We start from the raw sequence: 22,466 nt of genomic DNA, 5'->3' as shown, positions 1-22,466 counted from the left end.
TGTCTCTGTTGGGTCACTCTGGTTTCAGAAATTAATTACAATTTTACTTTTCTTTCTTACACAGCTCTTTCTATTCTAGGAGCATGTCCTGTGCAAAATATCATTTTCAATTTCTCTTTTTCTCATCCCTGATATGAAATAGGGATAAAAAGGAAGGCACTACTGGTGGGAATTTAGTCACTTTATATATTTGTAAAGAAAAGCAGAAATATAAAGTGTCAATAATCCTGAGTTGTTACCAAGGTAAAAAAGTAGTGGAAACACTATTTTCTGTGGTTGTTCATATTTTCTCAGGTGTTTGGAGACCCAAAATGTACCAGATTATGGTATGAAATTGCCATACTTGAAATATTCCTTAGTACATTCACAGAATCCCAGAATAGTCTGGGTGGGAAGTGACCTTAAAATCCATCCCTGGGCAGAGACACCTGCCCCTGTCCCAGGCTGCTCCCAGTGTCCAGCCTGGCCTTGGGCACTGCCAGGGATCCAGGAGCAGCCACAGCAAATCGGGGAATTCCAGCCCAGCCAGGAATTCCTTGCCAAGATCCCAGCCCAATCTCCCCTTTCCCAGTGGGAGCCATTCCCTGGCTCCTGTCCCTGCAGGCCTTGTCCCCAGTCCCTCTCCAGCTCTCCTGGAGCCCCTCCAGGCCCTGCAAGGTCTCCCCAGAGCCTTCTGCAACAACCCCAACTCTGATGTTTTCAGTTCTTTAGTTCATTTTAGGTTAGGGGTGCTAATATTATGTATAATATTGGAATTTTTTTGAGTTTGGAGGAGCTGTTGTCCTAATCCCATTGTGGTGAATAGTTTGGCTTCCTATAAAATATCAGTAACTTCCAGCACAAGTGGAAAAAGTTATGCTATGCTGAATTATCTGTATGTCTATTTATTACAGTTAAATGGGAGGAGTTACTCAAATTTAATTCTTGCTGGATTTAAAAAAAAATTCTACATAATTTCTTATTTGGTTGTGGACTGATTTTTCTTAGTGGTATGTGAAACTCAATTTGTTTTTAAAAAGCTCAGAACACTTGTAGATCATAGGAGGAGAGGTTTAAGTAATTTTAGGTATTGTTGCATGTACAGGTTTAAGGCGAACTTAGGTCTTAGTTGGCCTACTTTAATACAAAATTGTTATCTCAAAATTATTTTGTTTACTTTTCTCTTGAGGAACAAACTCTGGTGCTTATGCAAACCAAGTCCTGGTATGTAATTGTTCTAATTGGATTTTCAAAATTTCTGTCAGTCACAGGCTGTAGTTTAGCTCCAGCAATATTTTGAGTTTGAAACACCAACTGTTACTGAAATGTCTGTTGGGTTCAAATATGCTTTTCCTTTGCTTATATTATTTTGTGGCCAAGTCATTTGCCATTAACTCCTTTGAAATTTGTGTGTACTGATTTCAAAGCCAGTGCAATTTTTAGATGTTGGCTAGTTAAAGGAAGCCAAATTTTCTTCTTGGCTTCATATTTTATGCTAATCAAATGATAAAAAATGTAAAGCTCTTCATTCTAAATTTTTGTTAGTCCATGCAGCCAGCTACTTCTGCTTCTCTGGAAAGCAGGTGGATTATTTTGGTACTTCAAGTGATGTGGTAACAGGAGAAGCAGGACAGGCAGCTGTGCTCTCCAGGGTACCTTTCCAGATAAGATAAACACAAGCTTGTACTGTTATGTGGAATTACCATGTGAAGTATCTGAGGGTGCCATGCTGTTCCTAAGAACAGGGTGTGACACCTCCTTGGGTGGCTTGGGAAGGGTCAGGGTAGGGGACCTGGGGGTGCTGCTCCACAGTGGCTGAGGGGCACTCCAGGTGTGCCCAGGGAGAGTTTAAGGTGGATTTTAGGGGAAATTTCTGCCCAGAAAGGGCTGTCCAGGGCCGGAGTCCCTGTTCCAGTCCTTGCCCTGCAGGGATCTCACACCTGGGACACCTGGGGACGTGGGGCAGTGGTGGCAGTGCTGGGGGATGGTTGCACTGGACGGGCCTAAACCCAAACAATTCTGGGATTCTTTGATGTGAAAGTGGGGATTTGATGGTGCAGCTGAGCTCAGGTTCTGCCCTGTACCCAGGGGAGCCTTTCCAGGTCTCCAGCATGAGCCCCTTTCCCGCAATTTAACTGCTTCAGCCTTTGGTACAGAATTCATTTTTTGAGAATGGATAAATGAATCTTCTACTGTCAGCTAAACTTAATTAAAAACCCGGCCTGCTAAGAAATTGGTGCCATATTTTTCATGGATCCAGAATGAACAGCCTACTTTCAACAGCTATTTCCAACCAAACTTTCAATGTAACTGAATTAATTAAGTCCTGGGAACAGATTATATTAGGGGAAATTAAGCTCTAAGTAAGCAAACCATTAACAATTATGAGACCAAATTGCCTGTGACACAGATTGGTCAGGTTTGATGGCACAAAGTATTTTCAGTTTGCGAGGAATAAATTGTAGAAACAACCCGGGTTTTTTTAATCCATGTATGAGGTACAGGTCCTAATTTGGGCTTTATAGGAGAAGAATTCCAGCAGGTAGAGAAAATAATCACCACTGCTAAGGCATTTGTAAGGCTTCAGTGTGAAATAATCCTGCATTATTTTTTGTTTGATTTTGTTTTTATTTGTTTCCTGCAGTTATTATCAAAAGATGAGAAGCCCTTCTCTGGTAACAGTCTCATTAATCTTTCATAGAATCTCCCTTATTTTAAAAATAGCAGTTTCTTGTTTCTTCTAATGGCAGCAAGTTTTGGTTTCCATCACAGAAACGGATCCTGATGGTCATCCACAGGGGACTGGCCTGTCAATGATTCCTTTGTGCTTTTAATTGTCTTTTTCTACTTAAGGATTGTTGATACATAACAAGGGCTTTATTTTGAAATGCATCTCTTATAGTCACTCAGCATCATGATTATTCTCAGAAATAATATGAAAAGTTGTTTTTTTTTATATACTGGCTGTGTTACATGTTTATATTTTGGGATGAGATATTTCACTGAGGATTATCTTTGCCTTAAATACATTCCAGAATATAATGTTTATGCCAGAATATCCATTTATGCAAATACTGTACCACTTTAATTACTAGGCACTGATTTTTTTACACAAAAAGTGAAATCTTGCTTGCTGTCTTTTAATAATTAGAAGACTATTGGGAAGCACTTCAGAAGCAAAAATCAACAAGAAACTCTGTGTTTTCTTGTCTTGTAGAGGCAGGACTGTTGAGGTTGCAGCATCTGGTGTGCAGGTTTGGAGTTCACTTTCCAGCCACACAGTGGCTGTGAGCTGCAAAGGAACTTTCAACTTCAAAATATGTCAATGTATTGATAAGAAAACTATTTGGGGCAGCTTCTGTACCAAGTTGCAATGGATATTTAAAGTAAATATGATCATAGAAAATGTTCCAGAGCAACAGAAACCGAAGCAATGGCTCACTTTACACATATTCACGAATTCTGGGATGTGGCTGTTGCTGGGAGGAGGAATTTATGTTTATGCTAATGTTGCCATAAGTATTGTTTATTAAGGGAAAAAACAACAAATGACACCAGAAATGGATTTTGTCAGTGCAGATTTCACTTTAATTCTGAGTGAATTCTGTTACTTCATGAAAGAGTTAATATGCTGTTGTGGTGCTGAGAGATTGATAGGCAGAGGAAATAGGAGGTACCTGGAAAGAACTTCTGATCCCTAATATTGCACAAGTTGCTTTTCTCTTGGCTCGCCTCCCCTCCACGTTGTTATTTTTACCCAGGCTCCCTAATCTTCCTTTTTGCCTCTAACCACCTCCCAGTTTCCTGTTGGCCTCTTCCCTCTGGTTTTGTCCCAAATGTTCTGTGTTTTTCCCTGCTCTGCCGTGGGATTGCAGGGCAGTGAGCTAAGATGAATGCCATAGCTGTTTTCACAGTGTCTATCATCTTCTGTGTTTCGTGCCTCTTTGCAGCTCTGGGTGTAAGTTCCTTTTCTGAGGAGATTTTGTTGTCTGGATATTGTTTGAAATGTAAATATTAAATTTTGAGTTGCTGTGTAAACAATAATTTAAGATTTTCAATTCTAATTAAAGATTATTTGCAGCTCTGTGAAACCTCTGTTCTAAGTTTTTGAAGTAGTGTTTTCTTTAGTGTGCACTGAAGAATATTCCTTGGAACACGGCTGGGAGAGACAATTACTTGTTCAGCTTCGTTTCTGGGATATATGTTTTCAAAACAATATGAAGTTATAATTTATTTTCTTTTCCTTCAGAACATTTCCATTCTTTTTCAAAAACAGTGTTGGAAAATATGAATTGATCTGAGTAAAGCTGCTTTTCATTGTCATTTTAAATCCTTTTTACATATCTTGAAATATGAATTTTCTTTCCAGTAAGTAACAGAAAGCATTTGCTTTTCTTTTGCAGATTGCATTCTCACAGCACAGCAACTTTATGGACCTGGTGCAGTTCTTTGTGACATTTTTCAGGTACTTTTCATTTAAGACAGCTAAATGTTATTTCTTTAGGTTCTGGGCTTCAGAGTTTGGGTTCTTCTTGGTCTGGCTTTTTTTAACTTGAACATCCTGCTTACAGCACAGCCTAGGAAATGGAAATCTTCACTCTGATTTAAATGTTTAATTAGGAATTATGTTAAGAAAATTAATTGTCTGTGCATCTTTTCCAATGCATGATGGCAGTGCATGCAAGGAAAGGGAGGATGGGGCTGGGAGGGGCTTTTGGAAAAGGAGAAGTTCCTTTTGAGAGGGTGTAGAAAACATTGACTTGCCACAGCTGTGTGTGACTTACTGCAGGTTGTCACAGCTTGTCAGACACCAGCCACAAACCAGGGGAGTTATTTTGCAGAGTTAAGTCTGGAATAATTTCCAGCTGTTCGGGTACCACCATTGATTTTAAACTGAACTCTGAAAAGTATGTCAATTTAAATACAAACATATGTTACAGTTCAATGGAAGCCAAATTCTTCTGGTTTTCATACACAGCTCTAAGTTCATTTCTTAGTGTCAAGTGAACTCATGATTCCCTCAGAGTGGGAACCAACAGAAGCCATTTCAAGCCCTGTCTCCTCTTCATTGCTCAAAAAAATACAAACCTAACAAAGAGGTGAAACACTTCCAAAGCACAGCAGGCCCTCTCTTCAAAATCTAGCATATTGGCCTCTGTTTCAGGGACTGCTAATACTCCAGAAGTGGAAACCAATACCTGATCGACAAGGAGTCCTACAGGAGGGATATACATGGAGTAAACACCACTCCAGGTCTCACAGCCTGTTCTAAAGTAGGCAATATTATGCCTGGTGTAAAATGAGCAGTGGGAGTAATATCTTGCTTTAGATTTCATGCTAAATTTAATTAAAGCAAGAAGCTCCAGACAGACCTTTCAGACAAGTGGTTTATATAATTTTTTTTTTTCATATGGAGCTTTTAGAGAGTAGAATCTGCTTATTGCATTTCCTGGAAACAGTAGGTTTGATCCCTGGGAATCAGAACCACCACCTCCTGCCATTGGAGCAGAGTAGGTGGTTACTCCTGGCTCAGGCTTCATCATTTGTTTTGCTGAATTAATCACAGTCAACATCTTCCCTAAAAATCTTTGTGGCAGGGTAATTGCTTATTAGGAAAATGAAGAGGGAAGCAGTTGGTTCCTTAGTTCTTTTCTAATTGTGTAAGATAAATCTGCACTACAAAACCTGTCCAATTACTGCTTTACAGACCTAACTACATCTGCACATAAGGGTTTAAACTCCTCAGGATGAAGGATTGCTCCAGATTCATTGTTTGAAGAGATTCCCAGAGCAGCTGTGGCTGCCCCAGGATCCCTGGCAGTGCCCAAGGCCAGGCTGGACATTGGGGCTGGAGCACCTGGGACAGTGGGAGGTGTCCCTGTCATGGCAGGGGTGGTACTGGGTGGGATTTAAGGTCCCTTCCAACCCAAATCCTTGCATGATTCCAGTCCCAGGTTAAAGCAGATCAGTGCACTGTGTGTCTCAGTGGGCACATGCAGTAAAACATCCATGTCCAAAAGGCTGCAAGTTCCCTTTCCTTTCTTCCATCACTGAAATCACATGGCTCTCCTTGAGAAGTAATGTTGCAATACTATTTAACATCCTAACAAGCCAGAGAAATAGGAACATGTGGATTTGGGAGAAGACAGTTTACAGGTGTTTTCCAGTTAAGCATTTATAATGTGCTGGAAATTCTTTGATTCTTTCACTACTCCTAAGCTTCTCTCCAGGTGTTTTATTTTACAGTCACCGTAACTCCCTAATTAACCAGTGGATTAGAACAGTGTGATTCATCTCACTGGGTGTAGGGGAAACTATTGAAACATTTGCATTTGTAATGCTCTAGGGCACATTTCATAATTATTGTGGGATCCAAGGCAGACCATAAATAACTAATACCTGAGAGCCCCCTGTGCTGTTAATAAGTAACAGTTGGCTGAGAATTTGCTCCCTAAAATAGAGGCAAGGAAAATGCTTTGTGAAAACCTAAAACCAGTTGGTATCATTAACACCAAACTCAAAACCTGGGATATGTACCAATTTCTTAGGTGTATTGGAGACCTAAAGAGATGTTGTTCTGGAAAACAGATGTTTAGAGGCTTTCTGTTTGCACATTTAAGGGTATTGCTTCATTTTGCTGTTCTGCAGGAAGTGTGGGAGTTGCCCAGGGCAGCTGTGGCTGCCCCATCCCTGGAAGTATCCAAGGCCAGGTTGGATGGGGCTTGGAGCACTCTGGGATAGTGGAAGGTGTCCCTGCCCGTGGCAGGGGGGCTGGAACAGGTGATTTTTAAGATCACTTCCAACCCAAACCATTCTTTGACTCTTTGAATTTGGGAAATCTGTCTGAGCTGGATATGCTGTGGCACATTTCTTTATTCTGGAAGCCACTTCCCCCCAGAAAACCCCGCTGGGCTTTTCTGCTGTGCAGCTGGAGGCATCATCTGTGCCTTGAGCTGTGTGGAGCACCTGAGAGGGACTTGGGGGATTTTCAGTGTCTCTGCTGCCATTTGAGGTGAATGAGGTCAGTGCAGTCCTTGCAGAGAGCTGTGGGCTTCCCACAGCCCAGCACTGCTGAGTTTTGCTATCCCAGGCACTGGCTGGGCTGCCTGTGGGGTGCACAGGGCATGGAAAAGCAGGAGCCTGGTCATGCATTCAGACAGCACCAGGCAGTGTGCAGCAGGACACAGGACTGGTTTTCATTTCATTTAGGAGCTGGCTCCTGTGATCAGAGGGCTGTGCCTCGCATTTAGAGGGGCTGTTGGATTCCTGGAGTTCAGCACCAAGCCAGGCAGGGGGCTGTGTATGACACAGCCTTAATTTGTACACATGAATGTGTTATTTTAAGCTAAGAAAATGTCAGTGGATAAAGGTTGGGTAGAACGGTGAAGTTCCAAGGTCGTTAATATTGCGTTATAATCAGAGCCAGAGGAGAAATGGTATTCCAACCATTGTTAACCTTTGCAAAGCTAATGAGCTGCAAGGAAACTGGGGTTTCTCTCTCCTCCTCTCTGCTTTAATTTACAGATTGTGCAGCTGTCTTTCAGCACATAGTTTGAGCTATTTTGACAATTTCTAGTGAACATTCTTTATTCATATCTGTGCTTCCTTATCTTCCAAAAAATCTGTCTGCCAGCACACCTATCACAGGTACTAATCACCAGCGTACCTTTATGTACAGAAGATGTAAAAATATTTGTGGCCTTATAAGCCCATATTATTGCCCAGTAATCCTTCTCCCTTTTTCTTTCTCCCTTTTTCTTTCTCTCCCCTTCTTCCATTCTTCCCTTTTCCTTTTCTTCTTTTCTTCCATTCTTCCCTTTTCCTTTTCTTCCCTTGAACCTTCAGCCCAGAGAGCACTTGAGAGACCTTACTGGGATCTCTACATCATTTAAAGGAGTTCAGAGGAAGATGGGGATGGACATTGAAGTGGGACCTGTAGTGATGTAACAAAGGGTGATGACTTTAAATTGAAAGATGGTCTATTAAGTCTAGATCAGGGAAGAAATCTTTTCTACTGAGGGTGGTGAGACGCTGGAGTAGGCTTCCCAGAGGAGGGGTGGATACCCCATCACTGAAACATTCCACTCCAGGCTGGACAGGGCTCTGAGCAATCTGACCTGGCTGAAGATGTTCCTGCTCATGGCAGAGGGGTTGGACCAGAGATTGGGCCTTTTAAGGTCTGTCCAAGCCAAACCATTCCATGATTCTCTGTGGTCTCATCCTGAGCTTTACTACATGGATTTACCAGATACCTCATGTGTCTTCTACTGCACTTCTCTGCTGGTTCTCACATGCACAACTCATTTTGTTTCCTGCCTGCTGTTTGTCTTGTCTTCATTATCTGTCCTTCTAAGGAAGTCTAGTGTCTGCTCCAGTCTAGGGGAGGCATTGCTGCCCATTCCATGCAGGGTGGTTGAAGCTGGATATGAGGTCCCTCCCAGCCCAAAGCAGTGTGTGATTCCATGATCCAACATGTCCCACCGAAGCCTTACCATAATTGTTAGAGAAATGAGTGTTATTTCACAAATGGAATAAAAGCTGCCAGCTTAGTGTTTTTGTGGTGGCACATCAAACCTCATGTGCCCCATTAGGATCTGAATATCAAATGGAAATAGTGTAGTTTTAGTTTGATACAAATAATTGGACTTGTTCCTCATAAAAACTTGAGCAGGAGAACTGTTTGCTCAGTACAAGACTCACACAGATGGTTTTATGTATTGTATATTGTTTTCCTTAAATATATGTATTTTCCCAGTGTTTTCATTAAGTGGGAATGCCTCCTGCAGTAATTCAAATCTGTAGTTATGCTGCAGATATTTTATTTACTCTTGTTGCTTATTAAATAATTTTTTACTTTAGCACAAATGTCTTTATTAAATAGGTGCTTAAAATACAGTCTAAGTCCCTTATTGGGTTTTTTTTCTTAGAAAAAGGAAGAGCTTGGGAATATTTTCACATTATTTCTAACAAAATGAAGAAGAGTAAGAGATCAGCATCCATAACTTCCTTTTTTCCATGTGTTCAGCACTCTTTACTTCATCCTCCATAATCATAGAATAGAATCATAAGATCACTGAGGTTGGAACAGCCCTCTGAGATCAGCGAGTTCAAACACTCCCCCAGCACTGCCACCACTGCTCCATGTCCCCAGGTGCCACATCCACAGGGCTGTGAAATCCCCCCAGAGATGGGGACTGCACCCCTGCCCTGGGCAGCTGTGCCAGGGCTGGGCAGCCCTTTCCATGAGCAGTTTCCCCACTGTCCACCCAGACCCTCCTCTGAGGCCATTCCCTCTGCTCCTGTCCCTGTTCCCTGGAGCAGAGCCCGACCCCCCTGGCTGTGCCCTCCTGGCAGGAGCTGTGCAGAGCCACAAGGGCCCCCTGAGCCTCCTTTGCTCCAGGCTGAGCCCCTTCCCAGCTCCCTCAGGGATTCTGCAGCCCATTCCCAGCTCCCTCAGGGATTGTGCAGCCCCTGCCCAGCTCCCTCAGCTGCTTTTCATCACACTTGCTGTCCTGGTTTTGGCTGGGATAGAGTTAATTTCTTCTCAGGAACTATTCTAGTGCTGTGTTTTGCCTTCAGTTAGAGTAATGTTGATAATAAACATTATCAGCAACACCACTGATGGGTGTTGCTGTTTGGGTTTTGCTAGGTTGTGTTTCTCAGAAGTTTATTGGTTTTGTGTATTTTCTCTTGCTCTGCCAGTGAGGAATTACTCAAACTGGGAGGGACCATAGTTGGGACAGGTGAGCCCAGCTGGCCAGATGGATATTCCACAGCTCAGAGCATCATGCCCAGTGTGTAAACTGGGGGAGTTACCTGCAGGGTTCTGATCTGGGTCAGCAGGTGCTGGGCAGTTCTGTTGTGCATCAGCTGTTTGGTTGGTTTCTTTCATTTATCTTTAAATATAATTGTTATTATTAGCTATTTATTGTATTTTATTTTGTTTTCCATTATTAAGATTTTCTTCTCTCAGCCTACAAATTTTACATCTGATTCTCCTCCCCACACCACCAGGGTGGGGGAGAAGAGAAGGGGCTTGGGCTGCTTTGCAGTGCTTCATTTCCACCTGGGTGTAACCCACGCCCCTGTACTCCAGCCCTTCCCTGCCTCCACTGCCTCCTCTGCCATAACCAGGGTGAGCTGTGGCTTCTTGAGCCTTGTGCCATCTTCAGCAGAAGGATGAGGTCAGGAATCTGGCTTGGTGGGCTTCAGGCAGCTGTTTGGCACCAACCACGTGCATGTTATACACTTGTTCAAATTATTTCAAGGATTAATGCATCCAGTACTTTAAAATGTGTCCTGTAGCTCTCTAGCATATTAAAATGTACTGGTAAATAGCACTTAAATAGCTTCTAATTCATCAAAATAACTTGGGCTGTGTTTCTAGTAATCATGGCAGTGCTGTCTGAGATTATTAAGTGACCTGTATATGTTAAAGCACATTAGCAGTGAGGCTGCTGTACATTTTGGTGTTTAAAGCTGCCATTTTTTACAAGCAATTCTGATGTGGATAAACATTTCACGAAGGTTTAATAATTGGGCCCTAATATACCAGATGGATTTTCTTCTCCCCTCCTGAGAATGCATCACAGTAAAGTGCTGATGGAGTTTTCCAGACATCTAAAAATGAAAGTGTATTTGTTTGAAAAGCTTTAAAGATACCAGGCGTGGAGAGAATATTCTCTCTGTGGAAAAGGAGATTAAAGTCTAGAATAAAACCAGACAGAGTGTTTAAGTTCAGGTTTTTGTGTCACTGTGGGAATACCCTGTGGTAGCCTGAAGGCTGATCAGCTCAGGCTCCATGTGTGTGTGGAGGCCAACTGAGGAGAGATTATTTATAACCACGTTGCTCATTTATTGTACTTAAATAATCTAATGAATAATTAAGAATGAATTATTAAAGCTATTTGCCAAATAGACTATTCTCCATAAAATTTAAATGTATCTTCTTCCTGCATTGCAATATTTATGCTGTGTAAGCACAAATTTTTATAACTGTGTGAGCCATTGGAAGCTCAGCTTGGTAGAAGCTGCTTGAAATGGAGTCATGTTCAAATTTCCCTGGGATGAAAAACTCTCCAGGGTGTTAGGTGGCTCTTGATGGTTCTTTTTCCTTCCAGTCTGGTTCCACACCTGAGTTTGCTGGTTTCCTTTTTATCTGTTGGAAAATTTAACTAGTCTCAAACTGGACGTGTCACAGGCTACAGGAAAATGGAAATCCAACAGTTGACAGAAATACAGAATAGTTTAGGTTGGAAGGAAACTTAAAGATCCCCTTGTTGCAACCCCTGCCATGGCAGGGACACCTCCCCCTGTCCCAGGTGGATCCAAGCGCCAGTGTCCAACCTGGCCTTGGGCACTGCCAGGGATCCAGGGGAAGCCACAGCAAATCTGAGAATTCCAGCCCAGCCAGGAATTCCTTGCCAAGATCCCAGCCCAATCTCCCCTTTCCCAGTGGGAGCCATTCCCTGGCTCCTGTCCCTGCAGGCCTTGTCCCCAGTCCCTCTCCAGCTCTCCTGGAGCCCCTCCAGGCCCTGCCTGGAGCCATTTGAGATGGGGGAAGCTGCAGAGAGAAGACTTGAGTGAAGAGGGATTTCTGGGATGAAGGATGCTCTTGGTAGGCTGTTATTTTTGGAGAAAAGAGGAGAGGGCAAAGCAAATCCTGTAGTAAATGTTGATTTTGAAAGTCATTTGTAAGCAGGTGGATATTCATGGCAGAGATGTGTGTGAAGCTGTTGAGAGAGCAGGGCAGAGCGCAGCTCACCCAGGACTGTGCCAGCCTCAGCTCTCACTCCAAATCATTTCCCAGCACCTCTCTCTGCATGCAGCTGCTTCTTGCTGCTGCTTCCATACCTACAAAGTTGCTTTCCAGAGAAAGTTGGAAAAAAACCTTCCTCAAAGCTAGTGATGCTCACATCAGGTCTTTTAACTTATTTCAGGATGGTTTAGGCTGAGTAAATGCAACAATAGATCTTGACTTTGCTCAACCCCTGGGGCTCTTCCAGCAGGTGATGGACTGCAGTGGGCTCTGCCTTTTATTTCTCCCCGAGTGCTTCCAAGGGATGTTAGTTCAAGGGGGAAAATATATTTCCTTAGCGATTTTATAGCTTTTGTGGGTATTTGCTGCCTCCTTGTGACAATACAAAGATGTATGGTGCTGTTCCTTTGAAATACAATGGTACTGTGGTGAGTGTTTTAGGAGAAGTTTTATTAGTCTTTAATTGTTAATTCCTCTCTGTATTTTCTGAAGAAAGTCTTGGCTGTGGTGCCAGAAATGAGCAGGAAAGAGAAACCAATGAAGGGCTCTGGAACATGCAGACTTGTGCAGTGTTGCATTTTGGAAAGGGGATTTAGTAGTAAAGGTGACCCTCTCAGCTCTCCACTCTTTCTTCTCCAGAAGAGTAACTAATTTGTAAGGAGACATATCTGCAATGCCACCAGAAATGTGGCATGTGGGGACATGGTTTAGTGGTGGCCTTGGCAGTGCTGAGTTAATAATGGTTGGACTTGATGATCTTAGACATCTTTTCCAACATAGGTTCTGTGATTCTATGAAATTGACCCAAAATAAGAGGTCCAACAGTTTGCATTGCTGAGGTCACTTTTTTCCTAAAAAGGGGTCATCCTTACAGCAGTTCAGCATGTTTTGATGTGTGTCTTCCATTTGCTGTGTGTATTTCTGGAGCTGTCTGATGGATACACGAGACTGGAGCGTGTTGTTATGTAAAGGTGGAGACCTCACTGACTTTGTGGCTGAGGGTGGCACAGTGCAAGTTCATCTGTCTGCCTGACCTGAGAAGCTCCTCCTGAGAAACTCCTCTGAAATGGGTAATTTACCAGAGATGCTTGAGAGGAATGACGTTTTTGGCACTGCTGGCATTTTTCATCTGCCCTTTGGATTTCCATCTTTTTTCTCCAAATAAAGGTGTACACTGATGAGCCCTGGCAGCAGCTCATGTTGCACACAAACTGCATCTGAAATCATAAAATCATGGAATGGTTGGTGTTGGAAGGGACCTTAAAGCCCATCCAGTCCCGTGGGCAGGACACCTCCCACTGTCCCAGGCTGCTCCAACCCCAGTGTCCAGCCTGGCCTGGGCACTGCCAGGGATGCAGGGGCAGCCCCAGCTGCTCTGGGCACCTGTGCCAGGGCCATGCAAGTCAAACAAGTGCACATTTTTAAATATTATATGCTATATGATAGTGAAGCATATTTCTGTGCACATCTAAGCCTGAAAAATGCAATCCCATCACTGACTGGCTGCCTTTGGGTGTCTGTGCCCCATCCATGGAGGTTTCATATCACGTAGCGTGTAGATGGTGGTATGGCAAGAAGAACTGTCTCCTCACCTTTTGCACTTCTCAGGGAATGGTTCCTGCTGTCTCTCCTGGTGTTTAATGATAGGCATTTCCAAGTCATAGTATCACAGAATCATTTAGGTTGGAAAAGCCCTCTGGGATCAGCAAGTTCAAGCACTGCCCCCACTGTCCCATGTCCCCAAGGGCCACATCCACAGGGCTGTGAAATTCCCCCAGGAATGGGGACTCCAGCCCTGCCCTGGCCGGTTTCAAGACCTGACCCCCTTCCCATGAAGGAATTTCACCCCTGTCCATGCTGAGGCTCCCCTGAGGCCATTCCCTCTCCTCCTGTCCCTGTCCCCTCCTGGCAGGGTGCAGTCCTGGGTGACTCCCTGCAGTCCTGGGCAGATTGTGTCTTGGAGAGAAAGCCCTGTGTGAGCATCCAGAGCCCGTGGTTACTGGGAATGCTGCAGCTGAGCACAGAAGTCACCTGCTGTGATTGATCTTCCTTCCATGGAAACTTTCCTGTAACCTGTCTTTCAGTACATGCTGGAAGGTGGAGAGGCTTTGGAGATGTTTTCTGTGACCCATCAGTGCAGTCCTTGAGGAAGGAAGCTTCCACTGGGGCTCAGATTTTAATCCTAGCTTGTGTGCCTTGAAGTTGCTCATTAGGTACTCAGTGTGGTAAAATCATATCTGTCAGTACAGTTGGTTGTTATTGTAATTATTATAATAATGATTATTATTATTCCTACTACTCTTTTTTATTATATCCGCTTCCCTGCATTTTCCCCAGAAATTGATATATTCATTCATCCTTTTCCCCTCCTCCTTTGATGAAGAAAACCAATACAAATTTGGGGAAATCAAGAAATGCCTGTAGCTCTACAACAGCCTGCCTTCTCTACACTGTATCTTATTTTTGTAATTTGGAAAGGAAATAATAATCAATTTTCTCTACTTCTCTCAAGGCTTTTCTTCTTGGGGGTTATCCTCTCACTTAAAATATCACCAGAGATAGGCAATAGTGGCTTTTTAAATCTGATTAAATCTTTCAGCCTTGCTGTCATTTAAGGAAGTCAGATAAGGAACTTTGAATCAACAATATAAATAATGAAAATAAGTGTGTCATTCCTCACTGGGTATCAGAAGCACTGAACTGTGCTGGATTATCTTTCTTCAGTGTATCTCTAATATGTGAACTTTTCATTTAACTTTGCATTTCCTAGAGTTTTTCAGCTGCCAGTGTGTTACGAACAAGAGCAATAAATATTATTTTCTATTTTTTTTTCCTTTCCTTTCCAGTTGTTTCCTGTCATTGCTCCTGGTGGCAGCTGTGGTTTGGAAGATTAAACAAAGTTGCTGGGCATCACGACGGAGAGAGGTGAGAGGGATAAAGTGTTGTTCCTTAAATGACTTTTTAGTAGTTGTTCTCTCTAGATGCATATTTATTCACATATGCATCACATTAACCTTAAATTGAAGGCTGAGCTAATTCAGTTAATGCTGCTATTTAGGCCTTTAGCATATTTTTGATTACAGTTTCAGTGACAAATTATGTTATTTTAGTATCCTGATGCTGCAGTTTCTGTGAAGCACCAAAAAAATAGGGGTGAATATCCTGAATTCCTAGAACTTCTGTTTCTAGACAGCATAAGTACCAAACCACATAAACTAGGAGATTCTTTATATCTGTTTCAAAATAGGAAATCGAAAATAGAAACATTAGCTCTTGTGTAATACATTAAAAAAATAAGTCAAAACCCATTTTCAAATTAAATCTTATTCAGATATTTTGGGTGGTTGGTTTTTTTCCCCCTGGAACATTAGGGGCATAAGAAAAAGGTGGGGATGCCACCAGTAGCTTACTCCTTAAAAATGTGAATTTTAGAGCCAAAGTTTTTTCCTCTTCACCTACCCATGGTCCAAATGAGCTTCACAACATTTTGTGTTTGCATCATGTAAATAACTTAGTGCTTTACACCCCCAGAATCTGGTTCCTCCTTGTTTATCCCTGATTTATTTTTGTTCACTATGTTCCTTTCTTGCTTCTCAGTGGACCCTGCTCTCCTGTTCCACCCAAACACTCAGGGTGGCCCTGGTGAGGTGGCCAATTGCTGTGGCACAAGGGACGTGTCCTCAGTCCCCATTTCTCAGCACCAGTGCCCCCATACACCAGCTGTGTTTGTAGGGCAGTCCTGGGTGCCACAAGCAGCTGCCCACACACCCATCAGGTTTCCTTGGTGTGCTGGGAGCATGGAACCTGCAGCTATCACAGCTTGGGCCGCACCTGGAGTTATTTTTAGGAGCTCTGTCTTGTGTTAATCTGTTTATTTCTGTGCAAAATGGGAAAATCCAGCCATCATTCAAGTGAGTCCATGTGCACTTGCTGTATACAGTTATCTCTTTGTCATCACCTGAGGCCAGATTCCCTAAGGAATGGGGCGTGTTTCTCCCTTGCTTTGGGATTTTCAGGTGGGATCTGCCATTCCTGTAGGTTTTTCTCCCAGCTGTCTTGCTGGGCTGAAGCTCTTGGCAGCTGCAGACCCGCCTGTGTCACTGTTGTGTTCAAGAGTGGTTTGTTCCCATGTAGGGGTTGATCAAGAGGATTTGGGGGATTAATTTTTACGGTGTTGGAATTCTTTGCAAGTCCCTGTTTCCTGCATATCTTCAGAGATCTGTAGCTGGTTGTACTTTGCAGTGCAGTGGTGTAAATAATATGAATTTATTCCATATGAGGAGCTCCTCTCTGGTAATAAAGCAGGATGATGTCTGATAACTCTTCTCCTCTTCTTTCTCTTTCTGCTTCAGATGTTTCTGCTTTTACTGGTGAACTCAGTGCAGAATATAATCATTGCTTTTCAAACAGATAACCCTTAATCTTGGAAATAATGGAAGTCTTTGAGGTTTTCTGTATTCTCTGAAGGTAGATAAATTTTTACTAAGGCAGCTGTTTTTTTCCTGCTTGCTTTCTTGGCAAGAAACTAAGCTGGAGTCAGCATAACATCCCCTGTGGCTCCTGGGGTTAAATGTTATCTAGGAATATATAAGGAATAGAGACCAAGAAGTTAATACTGTGCTTTGGAGTTAAAGTATTTGAGTGGTGGCCTAAGTGAGAAATGTCTCTATAAATTAAGTTACAGTCTGATACTTGTTTTAAGGAAAAAATACAACCCTGGAGTACTGGCAACATATTGGCATGTTTCAGTCTAAATTCAATCTATGTGTGACTGTTTGACAGGCAGTTCATCAGGGTGGTGTTTCCCAGGCACATTCCTGTCTTTTGCTGTTATTTATCTTGCTCTCTCTTTTTATCTAGTGACTCTATCTTGTAATTAATGGATCTCTGCTGTTCCATTCATTTTGTGTTAAAAATACTTGTAAATCTTGAGGAAACAGTTTAAAATCTTTGTTGTGCCATAATTACATATATTAATACACTTTCTCCAGAAGCAAAAGTCCACCCTAGAATTTGTTATCTAAGATGATTTTATAGCTTGAAGGTGGAGGGTTTTTTTACTGATTCTCGATAAACCCAAGCAAAGGTCTCTTTAGTAGCTTTACATTATCATCAATGCCTCATCCCTGGCAGTGTCCCAGGCCAGGCTGGACAGGGCTTGGAGCACCCTGGGATAGGGGAAGGTGTGGAATTAGATCTCCAAGGTCCCTTCCAGCCCAAAGTGTTCCATGATTCTCCAAAATGCTGCAGCCCTGAAGGAAGATCTTTCTCTGCTTTGGGCTGTGTTTTTAGCAGTAGTCAAGTTACAATAAACTGTTTCTCATGTCTGTAGTGACTCTCTAGTAACTTCCCACGTGTGTGTTTGTGCTTGTTCTCTGATTTTAGCCCAGAGGTCAGTAAGATGTGATGCAATGTGCAGGGAATTCCCAGCTGTCCATCCCTTCTGCTTCCAGCAGGAGCACTGCATGTGCCCAAATCCTTATGGCAGTGCTGAGTGAAAAGCTGATGGCTGAGGCTTATTCTGAGAAATGTGCAGGGCAGGAAAGGAGTGTGCTGACAGGTTTAGTGGTCAAAATTACACAGCCAGGCTTGCTTGGGAAGTGTGCTGGGAGAAGGCAGACAGCTGTGCTTGGTGTGGCTGGGGAATGGAATACAGCAGCATCCTTTGCTTGAAACCAAGTTTGCTTTGTGCCTTATGGAGAAGGCCGCATGCTACAAATCCAAAGTCTCCATCAGGATCTTGTAGAACACACAAGATTCTCCTGACTTTTCTTTTCTGTATTTCAGCTAAACCTCTCTGCCCAGCTGCTTGCAGGTGTCTGTCAGTGCTTCTCAGCCTCCAGGTCTGTGGGGTGGGCAGACACAGCCAATGTGGACTTGTAGAAAAAGTTAGGAACACTGAGCTGAAGTTCAGGCCTTGCAAAGAGTAAAACTTGACCAGCAGTAAAAATGGGAATGATTTGTGTCATATCAGGCATTCAGGAGATGGAACTATAAACTGTGTGTTCATTCCCCTGCCATTGAACCCTGTGTTTGAGTATCTTCAGACATCTTAAAAAAGGGAAAATAGAAATAAAAAGGCAGCTTTTATAGGAGGCTTAGAATGAGGTGAATGACATTAGGAAATAGGGATAGGACACCTCTCTGTCTTTTCTGTAGAAAATGACATGTTTAAGGAATCACAGTGGTAATAGAGAATAATGCACAAAGTATGAGCATAATGTTAGAATTTCAATATGCTCATCTGCTGTCAGGAATTTTCTGTGCTGTTGTTCTGTTTTTGCACCAAGTCCTCTTCACCCTCAGTCTCCCTTGTTTCCTTTGCTGGGAGCAAGGAATAGCTCCCTCCCAGCAAAGGGAGTGTGGCTGACCCAGGGAGGGGAGGGTCAGCTGGATCACTGCCTGTGCCTCTTTGGAATGTGGGGGGAGTATCAATAGCAAGCACCTACAGAGATAATTAAATTTGGGTGTTAGAGCTGCATTTCAAAACATTCCCTTAACAAAATGATCTGTATTTTGCCTCCTTTCTTGCCAAGAGTGTATAAGACTGAATATTTGTACTCTGCAAGTCACCCAATTATTCAGGAGGGGTTTTGTGTATTGATTTACTGCAGGAATTATCCTTCTCTGTCTCATTGCTGAAACCTTTTTCCCTCCCAAGTGTATTCAAAACTTAGTTGTGCTTCAGTTTCCACTGACATCCTCTGCTGTAGCATCCATGCACATAGAATGCCACGCAGGCAAGCAGATCCCTGTGTTTTGTACAGCAAAGATGTTGCAAGGGATCTGTGCTGTGTGTTATTTATTGCCCTGCCCTCCTTTTCTTCCCCTTCTTGCTCTCATCCCTTAGTATTTCATTCATCTCTTAGGTCTTCTCTCTTAGAATGTGATTAAGGGCATCCTTGGTCAAGGAAAAAGCTGTAGATTTGGAATATTTTCAATTAACTGTAATTTGGGATCTTTGTTGTTGTTTAGAGTCTTCAGTGGTGTTTTGGACCAGGATGTGCTCCCAAAGGATTTGGTTTAAACTTTTGCAGAAATATTAAAAGGTCTGGCAACAAATTTCTCTAGATTTGGGCAGTTCCAGATGCTTTGGAGGGTTTACTGGTGCATTCTCCAAGCTCCCAGCAGTTATTTGCCGCATAGATCTTGTTCCATAGCACTGACAGCACTGTTTGGTGTCTGTCAGCAAAAAGAAAATATTAAGTTTGGGTTTGGGGTGGTTTGTAGGGAAAACAAGAATTGGAGGAGTGAGAAATCACAGCCAGCAGGTGACTGAGGAGGTTGAGTCACGTGGTAAGCACGACAATTTCTCTCATTACAGTGGGAAACATGAACCTGGGTTTGTTTTATTTTTTATGCACTGAAGGTGGGTTTACTTCCCAGAATCGCTGTTCCCAGGACAATAGACTGAAGTGATGGTGACTGTGGTGTTTTAAAAGCTGAATGTAAATATAATTTCCTGCATGTATGAGTAATAAGAACTCAGTGTTACTATTAGGTGTAACCAGTTGTTGGAGTACTGTGTCCACACTACTCTTAGCAATGTTTTGGGTGTTGCAGATGGTGAACAACACTGCAATGTTAATTTGTTACCTGGAAGATAAGCAAGAATTTAAAGCTTCACAAATTCCTCATTTTCTCCAAGGAAAAACATACTGAGCTTTGGTGATGCAAATCAGTGGCTGTGAAAAGGAATCATATGGAGAATGGATTTGTAGAGAATTTTTGAAGTTTGATAGAAGGTTTATATAGAATCATAGAAGATTCATGATGGGATGAAGATCTTCTAAATGATCAGCCAAAAGTTTAAACAGTATGTCCCTGCCCATGGCAGAGGATTGGAGCTAGATGAGCTTTAGGTCCTTTCCAAACCAAACCAGTCTGTAACACCCCATGTCTGCAACTGGGGGTAAAAAAGTCAAAAACTTTTATGTTTTTCTCCCATTTTTAATGGTGAGAGTGGCAATGCCAATAATTTCTATTTTTAGAAACATGGCTCTCTGAATGAGTGCTTTTGGAGGACCTTTTCTAGGTCAATCACATGGTGCAATTCAGTGACTCGTGCTGGGCAGGAGGTCACATCAAATAATCGTAGCTTTCCGCTCTCCCTAAATTTAAAATCCATGAATGGGAACCAGCTCATAGTGCCAGGAGGCTTTTTCCGAAATACAGACACTGTGTGCTCTGCAGTGATCCATGTGGCTTTGGTCACCAGCTGAAGGAAATTGCAGCAGAAATAAGAGATGCCCTGAAGAGGAAAAACATCCCAAAATATTAGTGCTGACAAGAGATTCCTGCTTGGGGGGGCAAGTGATGGTTTGGTTTTGTTTGAACATGCTCCTGTCACTTCTGTGCCCAGTGCAGCTCCTCTTGGGGAACTTGCAGATGGCCAGTTCCAGCTGAGCAGCTGCATCCCCAACCTCTCTGTAGGACACCAGCACAGGGGGCTGGCAGCCACAGGCCATGGAGCTCTTGTGACAGAGTCCTCAGGGCGGTTGCTGCTGGAGAATTCAGTGGGTTTATATCCCACAGAAGAGCTGGTGGAGCTTGAGCAAAGATGAAGCTGGAGTATCAAATTAGATGAAGCTGGAGTATCATGCTTGGGATACCAGCTCACTGGGTCAAACCTTCTGTTTGGCAGGGTGGAACTGGATGGGCTTCTAGGTCCCTTCCAACCCAAGCCACTCCATGGTTTCATGATTTTATCAAGCCCAGCTCTAGGAGAGTTCAACCTTATTTTAAAAAAAAGCCCACTACTGGTCTATTGAAGCTGTTCTTGTTTCAGACTCCGAGCTCTCTTTCTGATGGTAGGCATCAGCTGCCATCACAGGTATCTAATTTAGTTATTTGGAAAAATCAGGGAGAGATTTTGTAATTATTTCAGAAGAGCTCCACTCAGTCAAAGCTTCACTGTGCTATTGTGTAATTATCAGGTATTGGTGTATATTTTAGTCTGCATGGACTAGATCCTTCTGGTCTTTTAAAAATGATCTCATTCTTCTTATTAAAGGTCAGGATTTCTATGCCCTCCTACTGGGCATGATTATGATGAATAACTTGCTTATCTTAATCAGCCCTGAATTAAATATCTTCTGTCATTTCAGCATGAGGCAACTTCCCAGCAGCTTTGCTTTGTGGTTTGTTATAGTTTTGAAGTGTGGAAATGCCTGTTGAGAAGGATTTGAACATTAATTCTCTCCTCCTCTCTCTTTCAACATAGCCTGCAAAGTCAGTTACAAAACTAATTAGCTAACATTAATATGTGCACTGCTCTAGGGGCTTAAAAACTAAATTTTCAGTGATGATGAAAGCGTCAGAGAAAATTGTTTGTTTGTTGACTTATATGGTAGTTAGTGTAATTGTAGCTAAATACTTTAAATCACTTAGTTCTGAGACATTTGTGGCTCATCTACATGGAATATTTATGGCTTATATGTTCATTTTTTGCTGATGCTAGTTTTTATTTTGGAAGGTAACTCCCTTTCCCCCAAGGTCACCAAGTTCTGATGACATAAAGCAAATGTTCCTACAGCAGGATCTGCATGTTACTTCCAAGTAATGTACAGTGATTCTTCTATGGAGCCAGGCTGGCAGAGTTGGGAATGTTCCCCTGGAGAAGGGAAGGCTCCAGGCAGAGCTCAGAGCCCCTGGCAGGGCCTGGAGGGGCTCCAGGAGAGCTGCAGAGGGACTGGGGACAAGGGATGGAGGGACAGGAGCCAGGGAATGGCTCCCAGGGCCAGAGGGCAGGGCTGGATGGGAACTTGGGAATTGGGAATTGTTTCCTGTGAGGGTGGGCAGGCCCTGGCACAGGGTGCCCAGAGCAGCTGGGGCTGCTGCAGGCTGCTGGCCGTCAGTGTGGGAAGGGGACACCACCCTCATGGGGTTCCCAAGGACCTACAGAGAAGGTTCCAGCCCTGGTGGCAGTGGCAGCTTGGTGGATCTGCACATCTGCAGGGCCAGCTCCAACAGGTGCTCAGGCCCCATGGAATAATGCACTGGTTTAGGTTGGAAGAGACCATAAAGATCATCTGATCCCACCCCCTGCCATGGGCAGGGACCCCTCTCACTGTCCCAGGATCCTCCAAGCCCATGTCCGACCTGGCCTTGGGCACTACCAGTGATCCAGGGGCAGCCACAGCTGCTCTGGGCACCCTGTGCCAGTACTTCACTATTGTCCTCCTTGAGTTCCTACTGTTTTCCTTCCTGGTATGCTTTCCTTCTTAAAAAAAAAAAAAAAATTGAGAAAATTGCTCATGTAGATACTGGAGTTCCTTACAAGTTCTAGATCGCTGTTTTGATAAGCTTGTTTTTAAGGCCATTCTTCATAAGGAGCAAATAAAATCCCGGATATTTGGCTTCCTTCTGGAAAAATCACTGTTATTTCATGGCTGAAAATACCAGAGCCCCATCCCCAAAGCTGCTGGGGCCCTGTGCTCAGGAAACAGTCTCTGCAGGGGCAGTTGCTGAGATGGATGTAAGCAGGATGGTTATATGGAGCCTCGTGGCTGCTTTATGCTGGGAATAAAATGTCCAGGCTTTTCCTGTCAGGAAACACAGCATAGGTTATATTAGTCAATTAACCTGGTAACCTGAATAGCTGTTTGTCTTCTCTGAGAGAGCCTGCACTACTGCCTGGCAAGGCTTTCCTCACTTCCTCGGGAGGTTTTTCTCTCATCAGTAACACACTCTTCATTCTAGATTGTCCATTACTCATTGTGTGAATTAA

The 22,466-nt window shown here is 43.1% G+C and overlaps 1 protein-coding gene across 1 annotated transcript in view; it reads left to right on the top strand.

The window, feature by feature from the left end:
- ATRN (attractin) overlaps positions 1-22,466 on the top strand; it is a 150,411-nt gene that overhangs the window by 102,285 nt on the left and 25,660 nt on the right. The window contains exons 25-26 of the mRNA XM_074540740.1: positions 4,383-4,444; positions 14,584-14,662. Of these exons, the coding sequence (XP_074396841.1) occupies positions 4,383-4,444; positions 14,584-14,662 (141 nt within the window). The remainder of the gene's footprint in view (positions 1-4,382; positions 4,445-14,583; positions 14,663-22,466) is intronic.

Source organism: Zonotrichia albicollis, chromosome 5 (genome assembly GCF_047830755.1).
Source record: "Zonotrichia albicollis isolate bZonAlb1 chromosome 5, bZonAlb1.hap1, whole genome shotgun sequence".
Taxonomy (NCBI): domain Eukaryota; kingdom Metazoa; phylum Chordata; class Aves; order Passeriformes; family Passerellidae; genus Zonotrichia; species Zonotrichia albicollis.
This window is presented reverse-complemented; position numbering and strand designations above follow the sequence as displayed.